Genomic DNA, 21,857 nt, shown 5'->3' on the forward strand with positions numbered 1-21,857 from the left:
GGTGTGTGGGAGAGGCTGTCTGCTCATTCAGTGAGGAGGGAGAGCTCAATGTCATTTTATAAAAACAAATATTTATTTATTTATTTATTTTTTAATCATAGTCTGCTTTTTAATAGTTTTTATACTTTCTTTTAATCCTTTAGCATTCTAATGGAAATGTAGTACTGTTAATTTATTTAATAAAGGATTGTTAAAAGTCAAAAGTCTCTCTCTCTCTCTCTCTCTCTCTCTCTCTCTCTCTCTCTAAATAGATTAGACATGGTAAACATTTGCAGAGGACAACAACTATATATATTTTGTATATGAAACTAAGACATGTTAGTCTTTAAAATACTTACTCTGTTACTCAGAATGTACCAGTGTTTAATTTTTACAGTATCATCACATTGTCAGGACCACAATCTTATCTGTGAAGTCCAACTTGCCTTTGTTTATAATGAGGCCCATTTCTCAGAAATGGTCGCTATAGCACTTATAGACTTTCTCAACTGAGGCTGTCTGCATTGGATTCAAACCAAGACCTTTAGCATTGTAAAGCTGCACACAATAGAGCTGACTTGGTAGTTTCCGACCATTTATCTTGTCCAGTTTGCACGTGACTCGGAATCATATTGTTTAGTAAGTGATTATATTAAACTGAAAGAACAAACGCTTCCACTGTTCTGTAATAATAACACATGACCTATTTAAGTTAGTAAGGTCAAAATGTGAAGTTTTATTAAACCAAGGTTTTAAAATCAGTCTTTTCTTAAAACACCATCACGTGACAAATTATATCTTACATTGTAGGCCATGAAGTCCTTAACAAGGTCTGTATTCATAGCAACAGTGCATATTCTTAAACTCTTCCATAGCAACCGTACATAACATCTTAGCCACCGCTCTGACCTAGACTGAAATGCTCACCTTTCACATCTGAAAGAAAAAATCTGGCAGCTTTCTGAAGACGAGCTTCAACAAATTCTAAATATCTTTCAGCAATATCTCCACTTTGAAAACAGTCTTGGCATAATACGAGACCTGAACTGCCTTCTGTGAGAGCCCGGAAACCCAACGTAGGGTTTAACATGGACTGGAGATTTCCAGTTTTGTGGAAGAATATCGTCCCCTCATGTTGATATAGTGTCTTCCAGGGGCAATATAGGACTCCCTTATCAGCTTCGGGCAAAAAGAGCAGAAACATACATTCATGATGACATAAATTTGACTTTCTAAATGTATACATAACTGTACGAATCAGTTACCGGAGACATATATTAGCGTGTGATAATTACGAGTTCTGGTAGGACATTGCGAGGCGCTGAGATATCACAATGGCTGTGGCCCGTAGGCGGGCTGCCTCTTACCCACGCCGTTGTGATACCATATTAGATAGTATTAGAAAATAGCATTGATCATTGTTCCTTTCTAAAACCCTAATCAGGGACTTACACTCCTGATAATGACTTTCATTGTTTTGTTCTTCCGCTGTTCTATAAAAGAATGTTCTGGTGAGTGTCTGCTTGCTTGTGTGTGTGTGTGTGTGTGTGTGTGTGTGTGTGTGTGTGTGTGTTTTAGAAATAGTACTGTATATATTTATTTATGGCAGGGTGAATAAATAGTACATTGTGTGTGTGTGAGCTACTGTATTTATTTATGGCAGGGTTATTTTTTAATATGTAGTCCGACTACGCCAGTTCAGTGCGATAAAGTACAGAACAATATTAGATCATTTATCAGGTTCTTTTTATTCTCATACAGATCTAAAATACAGGGAACAGTATCATGAAGAAAAACACACAGACAATAGATATATATAAAATCAATGAGAATGCTTTTATTTGACATTAGAAAACGATTCATTACCGTCAGCCAATCAGCTTCCAGTTCTAGCGGTCTCTAATAGACGGTAGATCCCCACTGGAACGTCTCAGCACCAGCTGTGAATCACATTTGAAATCAATCCACACAGTGCTGGCTTTTTCTTTTTTGACACAATTGGTCCAAATGAATTTTATTATCCACCAAAACCAGCCAATCAATACTTTGCATTGACGAACAACCAATCCCGTACCTGCAACTGCCAAGAGCCAATCACAGACTGTCAGCATCTTTCAACAACAACAAAGTAAGATGCAGACAGTTCAGTAATATTGCTCCATTCATATATAGATTCAGGAAAGAAAGGCTTTGGCTGAAGGTAGAAACATGGTGAGTTAGGAGGCATTTTAGAGTGAGATTTAATGAGAGATTGTATTGGTAGTTCAGACTCCATCGTACACGGACTGTCCAGTAATTGCTCTGTTCATTCCTCAGCTCATAAAACAAGTTCAGAAAAAAATAAAAATCGATGTACTAAATAAAAACTCATTGTTTTTCTCTTTTACATGTATGTCTTCCTTGTTCTTTATTTAAAAACTATTTTCTTCGAACGTCTTTACTCAGCAGAAAGGTACCAGACGAATCAGTACAAGTTCAAGGTAAATCTAGGTGTTATGGTGTTTTTTTAAAGAAATCAACATTAAATATCATTTTCTAATAGTGATAGTGCCCTCTCGATGATGGTTCTACCATGTGATAGTTGACCTTGGCTTTTGTTAGTGCCCTTGCCTTCGGCTCGAGATGCATAACTCCCGTTGCAGTCGACTATCACACGGTAGAGCCATCATCGACGGACTCTATCGCTTAATAACCGTTAGAAGGAGCAGCAACACATTGTTCAATATCCTTATACAGGACTGGAACTATTCAATTCAACAGCATGTGATCAATTACAGATTTTCCATTAACAGGTCATCATAATTAAAGACAAAATAGTCATTTTTAATCGCCAAAAAGCAAACTGCAATATTTCACTTTAGAAAGGGTTTAGTGCATCTATTAAGGTTATGGTTCATTGACCAGCTGTAATAGAGGCTACTATGACTACGACTACTACTGAGAGGCCACACTTTTTTCTGAGCTCCTCAGTTCCCACATTAAAAACAATTAAAAACAGTTATTTAAACTTTTTATTTTGGAAAACTTTTTATAATTTAATTTATCTAAAGTAGTAGTGCACCTTTTTAGTTAAAAACATTTTGGTTTAGTGTTTTTATTTTTTATTAAAAAACACTTTTTAGTTCTTCCTTTCTCTCCCTGCACTTGCCTGCATAAGCAAGTGCAGGAGAGATTTTTCCTTCTTTGAATTTTCTTTATTTTTTTAAACACTCCTTTTATTGATTTGTTAATTTTACTTTAAAGCTTTTATTTTTGTACTTTTAGGAAAATTATTTTTATATAATTAACTGTTTTAGTTTTTGATTTAAAAATCGTTTTGTTTTAAAAATCCCCCATCTCTGCTGTGTGCAGAGTGGGGGAAGGGCAGGCAGGGAGCACAGGCCGTGTGCTCCTTTGTTTGCCATTGGTTTAATTTTTTATTTTGATTTTCTTTTAAGTTTAAGGCTATTTTTTAGTTTTAAACTTTGATTTCTTTTTGAATTTTCTTTGTACCCCTGCTCTATTGTAGTGCAGGGGGTGTCAATTTGTATTTATTTATTTATTTATTTATTTAAAAAATAAATAAGTAAATACGTTTGTTTGTATTTAAAAAAAATCCCTTTGTGCTTTTGATTGTTTTATTTTTATTTTTTGTTGTTTTAAAAATAAATAAATAGTTTTTGTTTGTTTGTTTTATTTTTAATTTCACTACTCCTGCACTATTGGAGTGCAGGGGTAGTTATTTTTCTTTTTTTATCAAAAAAATATATACTAATTTTGTTTTGTTTAAAAAAAAAAAAACCTTTGTTTTCTGTGTGCCCCTGCACTATTGGAGTGCAGGGGTGTGCAAGTCTGTTTGTTTATTTTTAATTATTGTTTGTGGTTTTTTTTTAAAAAGAAAAGAAAGAAAGAAAGAAAGAAAATTAAAATCATGAGTGGGCAAGCTCCACAGCTCCACCTGGCAGGGAGGGACGCCATGGAGGGCAGTTTTGTGGTCCCCTTTCAGGGGACCAATTATGTCATTTTTTATTCCTCGGAGGAGGTGCGGTACTTTCACTGCAAGGAGCTGGGGCACCAAAAAGAGAGGTTCCCCAAGCTCCAGAAAAGCGCAAAGCCACCCGCGCAAGCACCGTGCCCCTCCGAGTCCACCTCGCCCCCGGGGCCCTCCAAGAGGCCCGCAGAGGGGGGCAAAACAGTACCCGCCCCCCTCCCAGTAACATCCGGGGGGGGAAAGGGAGAGAAGGCCCCCAAGGCGGCCGGACCCTCCGCGCCTCCCGAAAGCGCGCGGGGGGAGAAGGCCGCCGAGTGGACCGTGGTCGCCCGCCGCAAGAAGAAGGCCGCGGCCAGGTCCACCGGGGCGGCCAAGCGGGGGGAGATGAAGCCTGTCGCCGCACCATCTGGCGGTGGGTCAGGGGGAGTCCCAGAGAAAGGGACTCCCTCGACGGCACACCCCGCGAGGCAGGGCGGCAGCCTCAGGGGGAAGAGGAAGGCGCAAGTGCACACGTCTTGGCCTCTTTGTGAGGTTCCCCGGGGGGGTGATAGAGGGCCCCCAAAAACGAAAGAGACCGCCTCGGCGTCCCCCCTCTACCAGCACTGCCACAGAGGGGGAGAAGGATCCATCCCCTGAGGCGGTCCGGGGCTCCACAGAAGCAGCGGAGTCCATGGAAGAGGCCCCCGCCGAGAGGCCAAAGGGGAGGGAGGAATCCGCGAGGGCAGAAGAAGCCCTTCGGGTAGATCCCCTCCCCGTCACAAAACAGACCCCGGAAACCTGCCCCGACTGTACCATCGAGGAGCCGGCCGCAGCGGAGGTCGGCGAGGGGGCGCAGGAGGGGCCCCCGAAAGAACAGCTGCCTCGGGCACCACCTTCCTCCGGAGGCGACAAGGGTCCTGAATCCTGTGTTGCCGAGGAGGGGGCGGCGGAAACAGCTCCCGAGGATAAAGCGGAGCTCATGCAGGCGACCCCCGCCGAGGGGCCGGAGGGGGAGGAAGAACTACCCCTCCCAGAACAAGAGCTGCCTCGGGCTCCCGCCTCCGGCGAGGAGGCGGATTCGGCCAACGAGGCAAGCGTGGGCTCTGCAAACAACACGGAGCCCATGCAAGCGACCCCCGCCGAAGGGTCGGAGGGGGGGGGGAAGAACCACCCTTCCCAGAAAAAGAGCTGTCTCAGGCTTCCCTCTCTTGCGGCGACGGGGGTTTCGGCCCTCGTGCTGCCGCGGAGGGGGAGAAGAAAACACCCCGTGAGGCATTGGTCTCCGGAGCGCGGAAGGGAGGGGAAGAACCAGAGAGGGCAGAAGGTGGTGCCCTCGAGGTAGATCCCCTCCCCGAAGTGCAACGGGGCCAAGAAACCGGTCCCCGACCCAGCATCGAGGGGCTGGTTCCAGTCGCCGAGGGGGCGCGGGAGGAGCCCCTGAACGAACAACAGCCTCGGGCTTCCCTTTCCGGCGGCGACGAGGGCTCTGGCCCTTGCGCGTCCGTCGGGGGGGAAACATCGCCTGAGGCGGTCCCGGTGACTGATGCGGAGGAAGGGGAAGGACCCGAAAGGGTGTATCCCCTTTCTCTAGGGGAGGGAGGGGAAGGACCCGAGAGGGTGGATCCCCTTCCTTCGAGGAAAGAGGACAGGCCTGAGACCGTGCCTCGGACCTCAAAGGAGGGACCCAGAGCGGGGACGACGAGACCGTCCGGCTCGGCGGTGTACGTCGAGCGACCGTCTGCGCCCCCGAAATCAAGTGTGCAGACGGTCCCCGCCAGGGTCCCTCCGCCGATCTCTCCTGCCGCGTCTCCTGGGGGGGGGGGGCGCTGGGGGAGTTGGATAAAATCAAAATAAGACGCAACGCGCTCACCCACCAACGTGAGTGTGTTGTGCTTCTCCACCGCGAGGGGGGCAGTGGAGAACCGGAGGAGAGGGAGGAGGACTCGGAGTCCGCATGCAGCGTGGGCTCGGAGAGTCTGCCCGCCCCTTCTCCGGACATCCCTGCGGCGGAGCTCCTGGATTTCTTGGAAGCCACCATCCACCGCAGGGACAAGGTCCAGCTGGTCCTGGACAAGTGGGGGGATTTCCAGAGGATCCTAAACTCTGTGAGATCCTTCCTCAGGGCCAGCCATGCCAGCAAAACTTCAGGCACGTGCGTGCACATACGTGCCCGAAAGTTTCACGACCAGTTTGTGAACTTCGGGAGATCTCAGGATCTCCCGTGAGTTGTCACCAACTAAACCTGACAGAGGACAATGTATCGCATCGGGACCGTGAACGTCAACGGATGCAAGGACCATTTCCGCAGGGCCCAGGTAATCTCCTTTCTGAAAAAGGGGGCTTACTCTGTGTGCTTCCTGCAGCCAACTGGCTGCTGGAGTGGGGGGGGAGAGTGTCGTTCAGCCACCTCACGAGTCATCTTGTGGGGTGGCGACGCTCTTCTCCGGGTCCTTTGTTCCCACGGTGCTCGATGTGGTCAACGTCGTGCCGGGCCGTCTGTTGCACCACCGGATCCGGGACGGGGATGCTACTGTTCACCTGTTGATCGGCGCCAACGAGCTTGTGGTCCTCGGGGGGGATTTTAACTGCACCCTCGAAGCCGCGGACTGGGTGGGGCGCGAGCCCTACCCACCCTCGTCGGCCGCCCTGAGAGAGCTGATCGCTCAGCTCTCTCTGCTCGACATCTGGCGGTGGCAACACCCGGACGCCTCGGCCTTCACCTTCACCAGGGTGAGGGAGGGGCGGGTGTCTCAGTCCCGGATTGACAGGTTCTACGTGTCGCGGAACCACGCTTATTGCGTTCGCACCTCCTATATCAGGCCGGCGCCGTTCATGGACCACAACCTGGTGGCCGTGACGGTGGCCGTGGTGCCAGCTAGGCACTCCTCTGCCTACTGGCACTTCAACAACAGCCTGTTGGAGGACGAGCGCTTTGAGCGGTCTTTCCAGGACTTTTGGACGGTCTGGCACGGCAGGCGATCTCGCTTCCCCACCTGTCATCAGTGGTGGGACATGGGGAAGGCGCAGATCAAGATCCTCTGTCAGGAGTACACGAGGGGCGCGAGCAGGCAGAGGGACTCGCGGATCGAGCGGCTGGAAAGGGAGCTGCTCGATCTGGAGACCCGCCTGGCTCGCGGGGACCAACTCGAGCAGAGCGCGTACGAGGAGAAGAAGTGCACCCTGCGGGACCTGCAGCTCCAGCGGTCCCGGGGGGCATTTGTGCGCTCGCGGGTCCAGTTCCTCCGGGAGATGGACCGCGGCACACACTTCTTCTACGCATTGGAGAAAAAGAAGGGAGACCGCAAGAACATCACCTGCCTCCTGGCGGACGATGGCTCCCTTCTGACGGATCCGGAGAGCGTGAACGAGAGGGTCCTGTCGACTCCAATGCGTGCAGAGTTCTGTGGGATGGGCTTCCCACGGTCGACGAGGGCGTCAGGGATGAGTTCGAGGGCCAGCTGACCCTGGCCAAGCTCTCCGACGCCCTCGGTCAGATGCCCTATAACAAATCGCCGGGCATCGACGGGCTGACCGTGGAGTTCTACAAGAAGTTTTGGGACTTGCTGGGGCCTGCCTTTGCGCCCTCCTCATTTTCGGGCACCCTGTTCGTGGCTCCAGCAAGAAGAGAGACCTCCTCGTGAATCTGCTCCTGGCTCTTGCTAAACTGGCAATTTACAAGACCAGGAAGCGTAAGATGATCGGGGAGGGTCTCTTTTACTGTGGGGCCATGTTCAGGGCCCTTGTCCGATCAAGGGTTAAGTTGGAGCACGCCCACGCGGAGTCCGCTGGCGACATGGCCACCTTTGTTGACCAGTGGGCTCTAGATGGCGTGCTCTGTACCACCTCCCCTTTGGTTTTGAAAATTTAATTTACAGTCTTTTGACCGATTTTTCAGTTAAATTAGTTAAGGTTCGTCTTTTTTAGCACCCTCAAGGGTGCTAATTTGAATTTTTTCCAGCTGTCTTTGGACAGCTGGTGTAGTCTTTAATACGTACCTTAAATAGGACTACTACAACTATTAATAATAATATTAATAATATTAAACACAAACACTGACCATGGTAAAATCAAAGCACAGGGGAGGGGACATCAGAGTGAGAGAATCACTCACGCTCGTACCTGAATCACTCATGCTCGTAGTTCAAATCGGCATACTGCATATCAGCACATAATACTTATCGTCATATGCAGGTGCGTAAAACTATCAATAATTCAATTAGTAGGTAAACAATAAGGCATAACAAGTGAACTGAGTGGAGAAGCTACTGAAAGTGATACAAATCAATTACAGACTGCTAGATGACAATATATAAGACGTGCACTAATCAAATCAATGTGTAAACTTATACAAAGAAAACAGACAAGAGACAAATAAATATGTGAAAGATAACATGGGCATTACTGACTTTGTATCGCACGTTTAAAGCTCACTACTAGTGTCTCTAACTATAATGTATTTCACTGAATTAAAACTACAAAAATAAACTTCAGTTCAGAACACGTCAATAAATATTCATGGCAACTGCCCAATTGTGCAAATATCCAAACCGCTGTGTGATGTCAGGTGAAAAACAGTCAGTAGGCCGTTCTACTATCTGCTCTGAGGTGTTGCTTCAAATGCGTGCGTCACCTGAGAGCAGCAGGAGTCTTGCTTTTATACCTTGATCTGGGGGCATGTCAACAATAGGTTCTGTTCAATGTAACCTCATAACTGCCAACTGGACACATATTGTTTTACAAATAGTAATAATAACTAATGACTAGAATTACATTTTACTGGATTGATTATTAAGCACAGCTGCTGAAATGTGATCGCTGTAATGTTATTGAGAGAGGACGGTGCAGATGTTTGTGTAGAGGGAGGAGTTAGCCTCTGTTTTTTGCTCCAGGTCATTTCCAGTTTGGATGAAGGACCATTTGAACTCGGTTGGTTCTCTGCCTCTGCCAGTAAGGATATGGGACCAGGTACTTCTTTCTTCATCATGGCTCACTTGCCAGTAGCTTCTGGTGGATGCCTTATGTTATGCGCCCCGCTGTGGACAGTATTTACCGTTATAGAGAGCATATGAACAGCAGTGACGTGAGATCATATTGAATGATCTGTATATTTATTTGGTAGTCCCGCCGCTGGCTCTGCTTCGACGTCGTGTCGTGTATACCCATTCACTCCAGTGACTATTGTGTTTGTCAGAGGTGTCGACAGATGAAAAACTGAAAAAACAATAAATATAGAAATGTTTGTTTTAAGAAACATAGAATAAAGTTGTTGCATTAGTAGTGCATTACTGCCCCAAACCAACTCGAGACATACAGTACAGTATTATTGTGTGATAATATATTCTGACCCATACATTATTCTATTTGTAATCTCTGTCTTTATTAATAACTTGTGTATTGGCTGCTTTAATAATAATAATAATAATAATAATAATAATAATAATAATAATAATAATAATAAAAATAATTTGTAGGGATACAATATAGAAAGAATGTCCCATCCAGTCATTGTGAGTAAATTAATCATATTTGTGGGATAGATATTATTATTATTAATTTCTTAGCAGACGCCCTTATCCAGGGCGACTTACAATTGTTACAAGATATCACATTATTTTTACATACAATTACCCATTTATACAGTTGGGTTTTTACTGGAGCAATCTAGGTAAAGTACCTTGCTCAAGGGTACAGCAGCAGTGTCCCCCACCTGGGATTGAACCCACAACCCTCTGGTCAAGAGTCCAAAGCCCTTAACCACTACTCCACATTGCTGCTATCATTAGAACTGCAGACGCATACACAGCAACCAATAGGGACTGTGATTCAGAACTAATCTGAATTCCTTCATCCCTCAGAGACACGGAAACAAAAGGAACATTCCTGCTGCAGCCGGTATTCAATCTGAGCTCCAGGGCCCCGTTCAGCGATTCTTTAGCTGGGAAAATAGCATTCGGAAATGTCAAGAGTGGAGACTTCCTTTCTTCTGACTTTAAAATACATTGATAAGTCCTCAAAATAAAATAAAAACTCCACCGCTAATGTCACGGCTTGAAACTCCCAGTAGCCCTGCAGCTGGGCTTCAGAACCATGTTTAGGGATATTCAGTGTTGGGGAGGAATACATTACTGTAATCTGATTGCATTTTTCAGTAACTTGTAACTGTAATGGTTTCTTGATTAGACAGGTAACAAAATGTGATAACGTATTATATTTTATGTGAAAGAAATGTAGTCTTTGTCACATTTTAAAAAAGCACTGCGACTAATGTATAACGTGGAAATCAGAAAGATATTCAACAGTCAAACCTTACACGTCCCATGAACACGCATTCATATCACCCTGCTAGGAAATGGTATCAGAGGAGGGAGCGAGGGGTCCCATAGTGGGATCTTCAAAGAATATTCCGAGCTGCAGCCTGACAAAGCACCAATAACATATATCTCTGTAAAATGGAAACTGCCTAAGAACTAATTACTGTATATGTAACTGTAACCATTTCTATTATTTTCAAACTCAAGAATTTCTATAACTAGTTACATTGTGTTCAAGTAACTTCTAAGTGTAGCCATGGCCGTAACTAGCTATGAGGACACCAAGGTCGTGTCCTCGGTTGTTTTTTTGCATCATCAATGCTGATGCTCATGTAAAAAATCTGGTAAAGTAAAAAAGACTCCTTCCTTTTCTCTGTTGGTTTGCTGTGTAACATAGATTTGGAGGTTGAATAGTAAATACCAAGCAGTCATATAAATACTGCCAGCTATAGCTTGAATCCTAAGTGTGACCCCGGTATAATGTCAGCTCTAGTTATGATGCTGAGTGTAACCGATTACTTTTTAAACACTGAGTATATTATTGAAATTACCAGGTGCAGGAGTTTGAACAATCAGGCCCCTGGTAAATCTGCTATGAATGAACTGATCACACTTCTCATCACACTCAAGTCTGTAGCTTTACTAATAGGAGTGGTTCATGCAGCTAAAGGGTAACAATTAATTTAACATTTAACTCATGATGGAAATTCTGGAGCCTAGGACTTGGTGCAGGGCTACCGTTTCAAGCCCTGCAATTGTTTTGTTAGAGGAAATGATTTTCCTAAAATGCTTCAGCTAAAAGTTGAATTGGGACTTAATTACTTTTAATTGTTAAGAGTGAAATATGCTCAGATACAACAAGGCCTGCATTTGAGTCCTGGTCATTGAGTTTGACATGAATGACTTTGTCCCCAATGGAGAGCTAGTAACATACTGCCCATAGCCAGTCCGCTGACCCTCAGAATTTTTGAGCACAAAGTGTGAAGAACTGCAACTTTTACAAAATGGCAAGCCTAGCTCCAAACATGTGGTGGTTACAAATAAGCAGAAACTGTGTATGAACAAAAATATACTTTATTTTCAAGAAACAGTGATTCACACACAATAAAAAAGAATAAATCTCTCTATTTAAAAGAAAATAAAAACTCCCCATTATCTGACATACTTTATGCTCAGCATTAAAGTACAAAGCGCCTGTCACTGTCGAGTCTCGGTCTTGCTCTCTCTTTCACTTCTGGAATCCCAGCTTGTGGGACTGTTTTGAAATGAAATATTTCCACCTTTCCTTGGGATTTTCCATCTTCCCACATTCCTGCCTGAGTTTAATGTCTCTCTGGGTGTTTCAGCTGGACCCTGAGATGTGGACGTGCAAGAGGAAAAGTCTGTGTAGAGAAACAGTCTTTCTATCTGCGCATTCGCAAACCACTCACTCCTCTCAGCTTCACCTGCAAAAGAAATTCCACCAGCATTTAGATAAAACCATTGAAATATTCCACCAGAAAACCAAGCCACCACTAAAGAAACATCTTAGGAACCATACATGTTTTAAAGAAATGTATTTACCCATTGTTAAAGTTAAGAGACACTGCAAAGAAAAGTTTAATGGCAATTTATGTAGCTTTAGTAAAGTGTTTCAATTTATTTAGACAGCTTTTGTAATTGTTTTAATTGTCTATTTTGTGATCAGTGTGGCTTTATTTGTATCATCATCATCTTGAGCCAATCTTTCTTGTAAAGGAGATCTTGATCTAAAAATCTAAAAAGGTTACAAAAATAAATAGACTTTAAAAAATGAATAAATATATTGACAAACCATCTTTAAAAAAAACAACACAGTGAAGCCTACATAGTAAGGCCACGGGACCAACACAATGTGATCTTAATAGGAGACCAGCCTAACCACTGAAGGGACACAGAATTGATTGTAAGAAAAAAATACTTTAGACTTTTAACACGGTATAACCATTCTTGGTCCATATTCACAAAGTATTTAGCAGTTACCATTTTTTCTATAAAGCTAAGCTTTAAATAACAACTCAGGAGGCTCCCACTAGCCCATGAAGGAAGACAGTTTGACTAAACTATTGAAATGAAACTATTGAAATGAAGTTTCCTTTCATTTCTGCTAAGAATACACTGTAAACTTACAGGTATCCCAAATATTGTGGGCCGCATGTTGAACCAGGAGGACGGGGGGACGGGACTGGTCACCCACCCAGGATGTTATTGCCATTTTAAAACGTAAGCCACTTGGATGGTACTCTCCCGCCTAGACTACTGCAACTCCCTCCTGGCTGGCCTCCCTGCGTCCGCCACCCGTCCGCTCCAGCTCATCCAGAACTCCGCTGCTCGCCTGGTGTTCTCTCTGCCTCGCTTCTCCCACGCTACTCCACTACTCCGCTCACTCCACTGGCTCCCGATCACCGCTCGCATCCAGTTCAAGACTCTTCTACTAGCCTACAGGTGCCTTGACCAGATTGCACCCAGCTACCTACAGACCCTCATCTCTCCCACCCCCACTCGACCTCTCCGCTCTGCCTGCACTAGAAGACTGGCTCTACCTCCTCTACGCTCCCCTGCCTCCACAGCCTGCTCCTTCTCCACCCTTGCTCCGCAGTGGTGGAATGACCTTCCTACAGATGTCAGGACTGCCCAGTCCCTGACCACATTCTGGCGCCTCCTTAAGACTCACCTCTTCAAACAGCACCTGTAGAACTCCTCTGTTTTTATCCTGGGACGCTATCACCCTTCCTTAAATGCGCTTTATTTGCTCTTATCTGCCCCCTATTTTACTGCATTTAATCCTGTACTTCAGAATACTGTAATCTGCCAAGTGTTTAATCTGTAGTATTTTGTATTTAATCATATCCTGATGTAACTATCACTTATCTGCTGTATTATTGAATTGTATTTTGTCACACTTGTACTTTGCTTGAACAAAAGTCATTGTATTTATCTTGCTCTTATTGTATTACTTGTATTGTAACACTTGAAATGTATTTGCTTACGATTGTAAGTCGCCCTGGATAAGGGCATCTGCTAAGAAATAAATAATAATAATAATAATAATAATAATAATAATAATAATAATAATAATAATAATAATAATAATAATAATAATGTATAACATGTGTGACTGGCCGTCACACAAACATAGTGACTGCTTTTCATTCCTTAGGCATCGTTAGGACTCTGACACTCCTAATAACACAGCGTTGTTGGTTTGGGTTACATGCCCATGTTGTTGTCTATAACCTGACTGCATGTCCTTTTAAGGAGATCACAACGTTAGCATGTTGGCAAAGGCATGGCATTCTATTATGTTAGGGAAATACGAAGGGAAAATCAAGCTTTTGTTTTGATCAGTTAGCTTCCAGTCTTACAAATTCTATTTTTGAATGTAGTACTGGAATGACATGCCGTATGTTGGAATGTGGTGTTTTTATTGAGCTTGGAGGCATATTACTGACCAAATTATCAACTGCTCTGTTCACATTTTATTAATTTCATTTATATAGCACCTTACTTCATCGACCTCAAGGTGCTTTACAGAAAACAAAATACACACAGCATAATAAAACATTAAAATAGCATAAAAAAGATTATAATAAAAATATATATTTTAAATAAAAGTAAATACATTTCCAATCATGTATATTAAAAAAAAGACCAGTGTATATAAATAAGTCTTCAATCTTGACTTAAACAGCAAGACTCCTAGCTTCTCTGACACAAAAAGGCAGAGCGTTCCATAATGTAGGAGCCTCATAAGAAAAGGCCTTTCCTCCCATACTGTTAGTATTTACCCTTGGAATAACCAAGAGCCCTGCATCCTGAGATCTAAGATTCCGTTTAGGAATGTATGGGATCAACAGCTCTTGTAAATAATTGGGTGCTAATCCATTAAGGGCTTTAAGTTAAAAATACAATCTTAAAATCAATTCGAAACTGCACAGGAAGCCAGTGTAAGGAGGCCAAGACAGGAGTAATATGTTCACCTTTTCTGATTTTAAATTTAAATAAAGTATTGGTGGACTTTGTTTTAATCCATGATCTTAAAAAATAATTCTCCTTTACAATATGTAGTAATACTAAAAGAAACTTCGCTAAGAAGTATTTCTCAATTTAAGACACTGAGAAAGATGTCTAATAAAAACGTCTCTCAAAGAACAAGTGTTTCTCAATTTAAGACATTGAGAACAACGTCTAATAAAAACGTTTCTCAAATAAGGCCTATAGTTTGTTTGTTTACGTATGCTAAGTATCTACAATTAAAATAATTCTAAACACATTATACTATGCATATACGTTATGCTTTAAATGTTTATTTTGGTAACAGAATATAATCTATAACAATTAACAATTAAACGTGTTTATAAGTCTGTTTCATAAAATGTTTTGTTTATCCTTAAATATTTTGTTTTGAAATGTACAATATTAAAATGCTATTTTATTTTAACAAAACTTTAGGTCAATAATTGCGTTTATCCTCGATGTGTTCAGTGTTTAAAACTTATTCATCTATAACATTATTTATCCCTCAGTCACACACCTTGTGAAGTGTTGGATTTTATTCACTGGACTTGACAGCGCATTGGCTGACATGAGAAAACTGAGCCAGATGTTTCGAAATGTCCGCTTATATTAGGTATGAATCGATTCCATGTGCTCTCCGAGGTGATCGGATAACACAGTATTATATTACCTATGAATCGATTCCATGTAATCTCCGAGCTGATTAGTACTTCATAGCGTGGTCTTTTTAAAGATAGTAAATATAATGACCAGTTACCGCGTGCAGAGCTAAAACGAATCGTGAATATTATCTTTTTGAAAAAAATTGAAGTTTGCTTGGAAACTCTCTAAGTATCTGGAGCTTGAAACTTTTCTTATGCTTCCTCAAAAAAAAGTGCAACAAGTTTTAAACACATTAAAATGTTTAGTTTAATTTAATGATTGCGAAAGTATGTTCGCTTAAAAAATACAAATACAAGTTAAACGTGTGATTTACAGTACAGGCATATTAAAAAAGACACGTCTAAAACTGAGTTAGTCAACACACCCCAACAATGTGTGAGCTGTGTAGCCTACTGCCTTTCATGTAGGCCTATACATATTTGTTTAGGTAGGGTATTCATGTTAATCTATGTGAAGATCACCTGATGATTTTCAAGACACAAAAATGTGCCCCCGTTTTGTTTGTTCTTTCTGAAAAGAACATGTTCATCTTACTGTTCAGAGCATTCTTACTAGTTTCATAACATAACGTAGTATTGTATTGATTTTAGAATGAAATATATATATAATTTCATATTCAATGCTATAATTTTGTTCAGGTAAGACTAGTCTCTAAATGTAGATTTTGTTTTAATTGTTGTTGCCATCATTTTTCTTAGTTGTATATAAATATCATTAAGCAAAGTGCAATTTTCAAAACGGAATCATTCCAGCATAAAATGTAACGAACTGAAACTAGTGGCCGCGTCTGTCTTGAAATGTTAAACTCAAAATGTCTGTAGTGTCAACACCGCGAACATAATAAAACGTTTGTCATTGAATTCGTTTCGTTTATTTATTTATTTATTTTTAATTTAGCACTACTGTCTGTTTAATAGTTGAATAGCAATTAATTTATTTGTTTATTTAGCAGACGACTTTATCCAAGGCGACTTACAGAGACTAGGGTGTGTGAACTATGCATCAGCTGCAGAGTCACTTACAATTACGTCTCACCCGAAAGACGGTGCACAAGGAGGTTAAGTGACTTGCTCAGGATCACACAATGAGTCAGTGGCTGAGGTGGGATTTGAACCGGGGACCTCCTGGTTACAAGCCCTTTTCTTTAACCACTGGACCACACACAATTTATAAAATAAAATATTTTTTATGAATAAAAAAATAAATACAATGACGTAAAATACCGTGATATACAAAGTATAGTCAAACCCCTTATTATAATTAACATTTTACTTTGGTTTATTTGTTTATTTATCACTTTCGCTTGATGGAAAACAAGCATGTGTGCAATATTCCAAAACAATCTGACATAGCCAAAAAAATTAATATATATTCAAACTTTCTCGGAAAATCACGTTAAAATGTATGTGCAATATTACAACTATAGTCTTGGAAACAAGCAAATATAGTTTAGATTTGGCACCAACTGAAAAATAGCCATTCCAGATTGAGGACGAGGAGGATTAGCGTTATAATAGAATCTTACCCCTTTTCTCTGGTTGCTAAGACAAAATGTGCAGATCGTTCTCGGTTGTTTGCCGTCCATGTCCCCCTGACCACCATACACCGCGCTGAAGCAGGGCTGCCCATCCTCGCTGCCGTCTCCCAGCAACAGCACATTAGCCAGGTGTGAAATGTAGCTGGACGCCAGACGCAGCGTCTCTATCTTGGACAGCTTTCTGTCCACCGGCTCTGTGGGGATGAGGGTCCGGAGTGCGGTAAACGCCGAGTTCACGCTCTGGGTCCGGTCTCTCTCCCTGGCGTTAGCGGCGTTCCGTTGTTTGAACACGACCACCCCTCCGATGCCGACCCCTGATTTTCGGGAGACCCTCCGCCGATTGTCAGAGCCGTCGCAGCAGCCATAGCTCTGATCCGAGCTGCCGTCACTCTCACTTCGGTTCTCGTCGTCCTCGGATAGCATGTTTAGGTCCGGATAGATTAGATGACCTGCCATCGGCCTCAGCATTGCAAAAGTCATGACGTCCCTTTTGTCAAATTAAATTAAAAAATAAAACAACAACAACAACAACAACAACAACGACAACAACAACAAAAGCTTTTAAAAAAGATATCCCCTGCCTTTTAAAGTGTGGTTGATGCAATCTTGCAATAATACCCTTTGGTAGTCCTCTGGTGCTTCTCTTTACACGGACCTGACTGTAAATGGACGTGTGTATCGACCTGCTGTTCTGTCATCTGTTATATAACCTCGCGCCCCCTGTCCAATACGCGGTTGTCTTTGCAGTGTGTTTCAGTGCGCGCTTCTCTCAATGGGAGGAGTTGCTATCGATATGCTAACATTTGCCTTCCAGTTGAGTGTACTATTATCAGTCCAAATTCAGAGACATCAGTAAGTGTCACATGGACTTTGTTTATATATATATATATATATATATATATATATATATATATATATATATATATATATATATATATATATATACACATATCAAAACATATATAAATAGAGAGAGAGAGAGAGAGAGAGAGAGAGAGAGAGAGAGAGAGAGAGAGAGAGGAGGGATTTCGTGTCGATGATTCTAAAACCACAAGGCTGAATGTTTTTTTTTTTTTTTTGCATTTGCATTTGCCAAGTCAATTACAGACTATATATTGCCATAAGAAGTGACTCTATTTATTTGACACAGTTTAACACGTGCTATGTCTGTGTTATCAATAGGCCATTCGTTTATATAAAATGTTAACAGAATTCTAAAACAACGAGGTCTGCCTCAATATGATTCAGAGTTTACAGACCTATATACATGCCTTAACCTTTAAGAACTCAACTGACTCAAATATTTACGTTTACAACAGGCAGTGTAGTATTTCATACTTAGGACAAGTGATACATTACCCCCAGCTGTTCTTTTTTTAATCATAAACTGGTGACAAAACATCTAAGGCCAGACACGGCTGATCTGAGGCCGGTCGTTCCTGTAGAAATTCAGCTTTATATCACTGATAATTCGATGTTCTTTGCCAAGTCGTGAGAACTTCCCCCTGTATAAATTATCAGCAGCAGACAGAAATTACAATACCATTTGTCCGTGTTTCCTGTATCGGTGAATTAATATATGCAACTTCACATTCATTTTGTTTCATTCTTTTTTGATATACAAAAACCATGCCAGCACTGGAACATGAACTAACGGATTTCTATCATACTGCCCGACTGCGCACAGGTAGGTAGGCTACAGGTATTTGACTACTGCATTCATTTTGTGTAACACAAACTCATGGAAGCACAACACACATCATAACACTAATCTACTGTCTATGTGCTATAATGATCAATATCAAATTAAACATGGCGAATTGGCTGTGTGCTGCACGTGCCGGCTGGCCCACTGTGTTAAGCATTGGCCACCGTGATAAATTAACACCAGTTTTTTTTTTTTTTTTTTTTTTTTAATTAAAATGAAAAGTTTTTTTTTTTTTTTTTTTTTTTAATAAATCACGCAGGAGACATTTACGCGTCCCTGTACCTCAGTTATTTCTTGCTCGCTGTGTACGTTTAGGTGTTTGGTTTTCGTTTTATAACAACATGATGTAAACTTAGCACGGCAGTAAATATTGAAATTGAATGGCGCGTTTTCATGTTTGGGTGTTTGTTGGTTTTATGAAAGCTCGTGTCTATAGTTTCTCACGCCTGGTTGGATTCATATGAAATGTGCGTGATAGTGGTGGGTGAAGAATAATGCACAGCTATTTTTATTTTTTATTTTTTTTATAGCAAAGCCTTAACACCTTTCCCGCTAAATAGGCGTATGGCTAATTTATAGGCTTAACGCCTCAAGTTGGAAAACTATTATTTTTAAGAGGGAACTAATGTAATGATTTAAAAGGAAACGCTTAAAGCAGAACAATAATATACGTTTATAATTACCTTTCTCAGCTCTCTCTCTCTCTCTCTCTCTCATTCTCTCTCTCTCTCTCTCTCTCTCTTATTTTTTTATTTATTTATTTCTTAGCAGACGCCCTTATCCAGGGCGACTTACAATCGTAAGCAAAAACATTTCAAGCGTTACAATACAAGTAATACAATAAGAGCAAGAAATACAATAAAACAAGTAAAGTACAAGTTTGACAAACCACAATTCAATAATACAGCAGGTAATAGTGATAGTTACATCAGGATATGATTAAATAGTGATAGTTACATCAGGATGTGATTAAATACAAAGTACTACAGGTTAAAAACTTGGCAGATTACAGTATTCTGAAGTACAGGATTAAATGCAGTAAAATAGGGGCTGATAAGAGCACAGGTAGAATTATATTACAATGACAATGTTGTCTACTAATTTCTAAACAACGAAAGAAAGAAACAAAGAAAGAAATATTATTCAAATATACAGATATATACAAATATGTAGATAATATTTATTATAGCCGCGTTATTACCATTAACAAAACCTTGCAACCCGTTTGATACATTTAAAAACAAGCCATTGAATATGACAGGTACTCCTGTGAAATAATAATGAAAGCGGGGCGTTTAGAGACGAAATAAACCGATTTATTATTATTATTATTATTATTATTATTATTATTATTATTATTATTATTATTATTATGAGATAGCTGAATAGATTGTAAATTCACAATTAAATTAAAACTATGGATTTTTCAAATGTCTGAATATTAGTAGATTTATTTTAGTAATTTATCAGAGCCGACATACAGAACATTACTGCGTTCAAACATGACAACAGATGCCCTGTATACTTGATTTAGCCAAATGGCTAATTTCCATCTGTAGTCCTGGTAAATACGTTCTCAAAAATACAGTTACCATTCACAATAAAATCTTAGTAAAATTATTTGATAATTTTAAAAACTAGCCACATTGAATATGATAGGTACTCTTATGAAAGAATAATGAAACGGGGCGTTTATGTATTTATTTTTAAATGGCCAACACAAGTCTTCTGTTAAAATTCTAACATCACTTTTTTTTTTTTTTTTTTTTAAACTGAACTAAAAGAAAAAAAGTCTTACGTTTTATAGTAAGGACAAGCAACAGTAAAAACACCCCAAACCAAGCTATACTGTCAAATAAAACCAAGTTTGTAGTCAGTGTTATTGCACACACACTCACCAGTACACACATCTGCGTACAACACGCAACGTGTTGCACACAGTAGGCTGCCAGTGGGTGGAAGAGGTAACAATTTGTCGGGGACAAATTAAGAGACATTGAAATTAAGAGCCCTTATCTCCTACACCTGCTTGTTTGTGTTTCTCTTTGCGTCTAGTCCATGTGAAAACGTTTCAGGATTATATCAATATGTGTGCAAATAATGGGGTGAATATGAGAAAAAGCCCCTAATAAAATACTGAAGCTTTTATTCATTTATTTATTTATTTATTTATTTATGTATTATTTAATTTCCAGCAAATCGTACTAATCATTATTTGTTTAGGCTCTCTTGCAGGTTGCTTTGCCGCAAAATAAAACTATTTCCTCCCTCATTGTGTGCACGCATTCATTCCCAGGTCCCGCTGATATCTATAGCCTCTGTGCTCGTCAAAATATTTTATTCAGCAGAAGAGGCAAATGTCAGGGTTCAAATTACTGAAGACCCCTTTAAGTTTCTCCAAATAGTTTTATTTCCACATTTCCTTTTTAACGTGTTTTAAGCCAACAGGTATCACTTGAACAGAAAGGGACCTGTTAAAAACATGTTAACTGTATGATGACATTTCTGTCTATGCAGTGTTTCAGTACCATTCAATGACAATGAGAAAGCGAATAGGCAGGACATTTCATCATGGAATTAACACGTTTTTAACGGGTTCCTTTCCATTGTAAGCGATGCCCGTCAGCCTACAGCATGTTAAAGGGGGAGTTTGGAAATACAAAAACTTGGAGAAACTTAAAAGGTTTGCCTACGTGGTTTACTATTTACCAGACTTAATATCTACTTCAGAAGGAAATTCCTGTTTCTGCAATCAGGGCAGCTTCTAAACAAAACTCTGAAAAGCTGATTAGTGGACTTCATTTATTGTTACAGTCATTTCATTTAATGTTACATTACAGTCAAAAGAGGAACTTTAACACATTTAATCACCTTAATAACAATAGTTTAATAGTAAAAAGTGGCTTTAAAAAAATCCTAGTATCTATTAATCACGGCACTAATGATCCAAGCAGAAACACAAAAGAAAAAAAATACAGAAATACCATGTCATATTTAATGGTAAGAAATTCAAGATTTTGAAAAAAATAGATTCTATGAATTAACAATTTAATAAATAGAAATATTGCCATATGTAATGTTTTCATGCAAGAAGGGCCTGATTTGCAGATTGGACACTGGAGGATAGCATAGAGATAGAGATGGAAACTGGAAATCAGAGAGAGAAGATGCAGTTTCTTAGGCAGAAAAGGGACTAGATTTGCAGCAGTAATCAGCAATAAAATAGAATCTCGGAATTTGATATTCTTTAATTGCTACTGTGTAATGTAAAACTATACATATCATGTAGAAATGACTTTACAAACACAGTAAGATCATTTATTCACACAAAAAAAGTTTTTGAAAGTAAAATATTCCTCTCTGAATATCACCACGAGTCACTTTCAATATATTAGATCAAACATTGCCAAAGTGAAAATAAAAACCTGAGAGCTTCCCCGTAGCTTTGAAGTTGGAATTTATTCACAATATTTCCATACTATCCCAGTTTTAGACATAACAATCTACCTTTACTAGCGACTTACAAGGTGAGGCAAAGTAATAATGTTGATTAGAGAGAAGTACATATCAGCCGAATAATAGGAATAATAAATTCCCTTGGTAGTTTATTAATATTCCAATTGTAAAGGGAAGTGGAAGTGGCTTGTAAACTGTAGTGTAGGGGATTGGTGCGCT

At 40.8% G+C, this 21,857-nt stretch overlaps 1 protein-coding gene across 2 annotated transcripts; it reads right to left on the reverse strand.

Moving 5' to 3' along the window:
- Nucleotides 1–11,295: 11,295 nt before the first annotated feature.
- On the reverse strand, nucleotides 11,296–17,165 carry LOC117963829 (transcription factor 15-like). 2 transcript variants are annotated; one of them, XM_058991223.1, is made up of 3 exons: nucleotides 17,056–17,165; nucleotides 16,463–16,961; nucleotides 11,296–11,684 (listed from the first exon to the last, which is right to left on the reverse strand). In XM_058991223.1, exons 2-3 carry the CDS (start codon nucleotides 16,952–16,954, stop codon nucleotides 11,643–11,645), a joined length of 534 nt encoding a protein of 177 aa, XP_058847206.1. In that variant the 5' UTR covers nucleotides 16,955–16,961; nucleotides 17,056–17,165; the 3' UTR covers nucleotides 11,296–11,642. The 2 variants fall into 2 exon arrangements, with proteins under 2 accessions (XP_058847206.1, XP_034761054.1); XM_034905163.2 differs by having other exon boundaries at nucleotides 16,463–17,160.
- Between the last annotated feature and the right edge of the window lie 4,692 nt (nucleotides 17,166–21,857).

The sequence above is a fragment of the Acipenser ruthenus genome, chromosome 18 (assembly GCF_902713425.1).
Source record: "Acipenser ruthenus chromosome 18, fAciRut3.2 maternal haplotype, whole genome shotgun sequence".
Lineage (NCBI taxonomy): Eukaryota > Metazoa > Chordata > Actinopteri > Acipenseriformes > Acipenseridae > Acipenser > Acipenser ruthenus.

What these genes read in the sequence shown, in the direction of transcription:
- LOC117963829 (XM_058991223.1), bottom strand. Translation starts at nt 16,954, where the DNA reads ATGACTTTTGCAATGCTGAGGCCGATGGCAGGTCATCTAATCTATCCG. An exon ending in TTAGCAACCAGAGAAAAGGG is followed by an intron (nt 11,685 to 16,462) that starts GTAAGATTCTAT and finishes TTTCTTTTGCAG; the next exon opens with GTGAAGCTGAGAGGAGTGAG.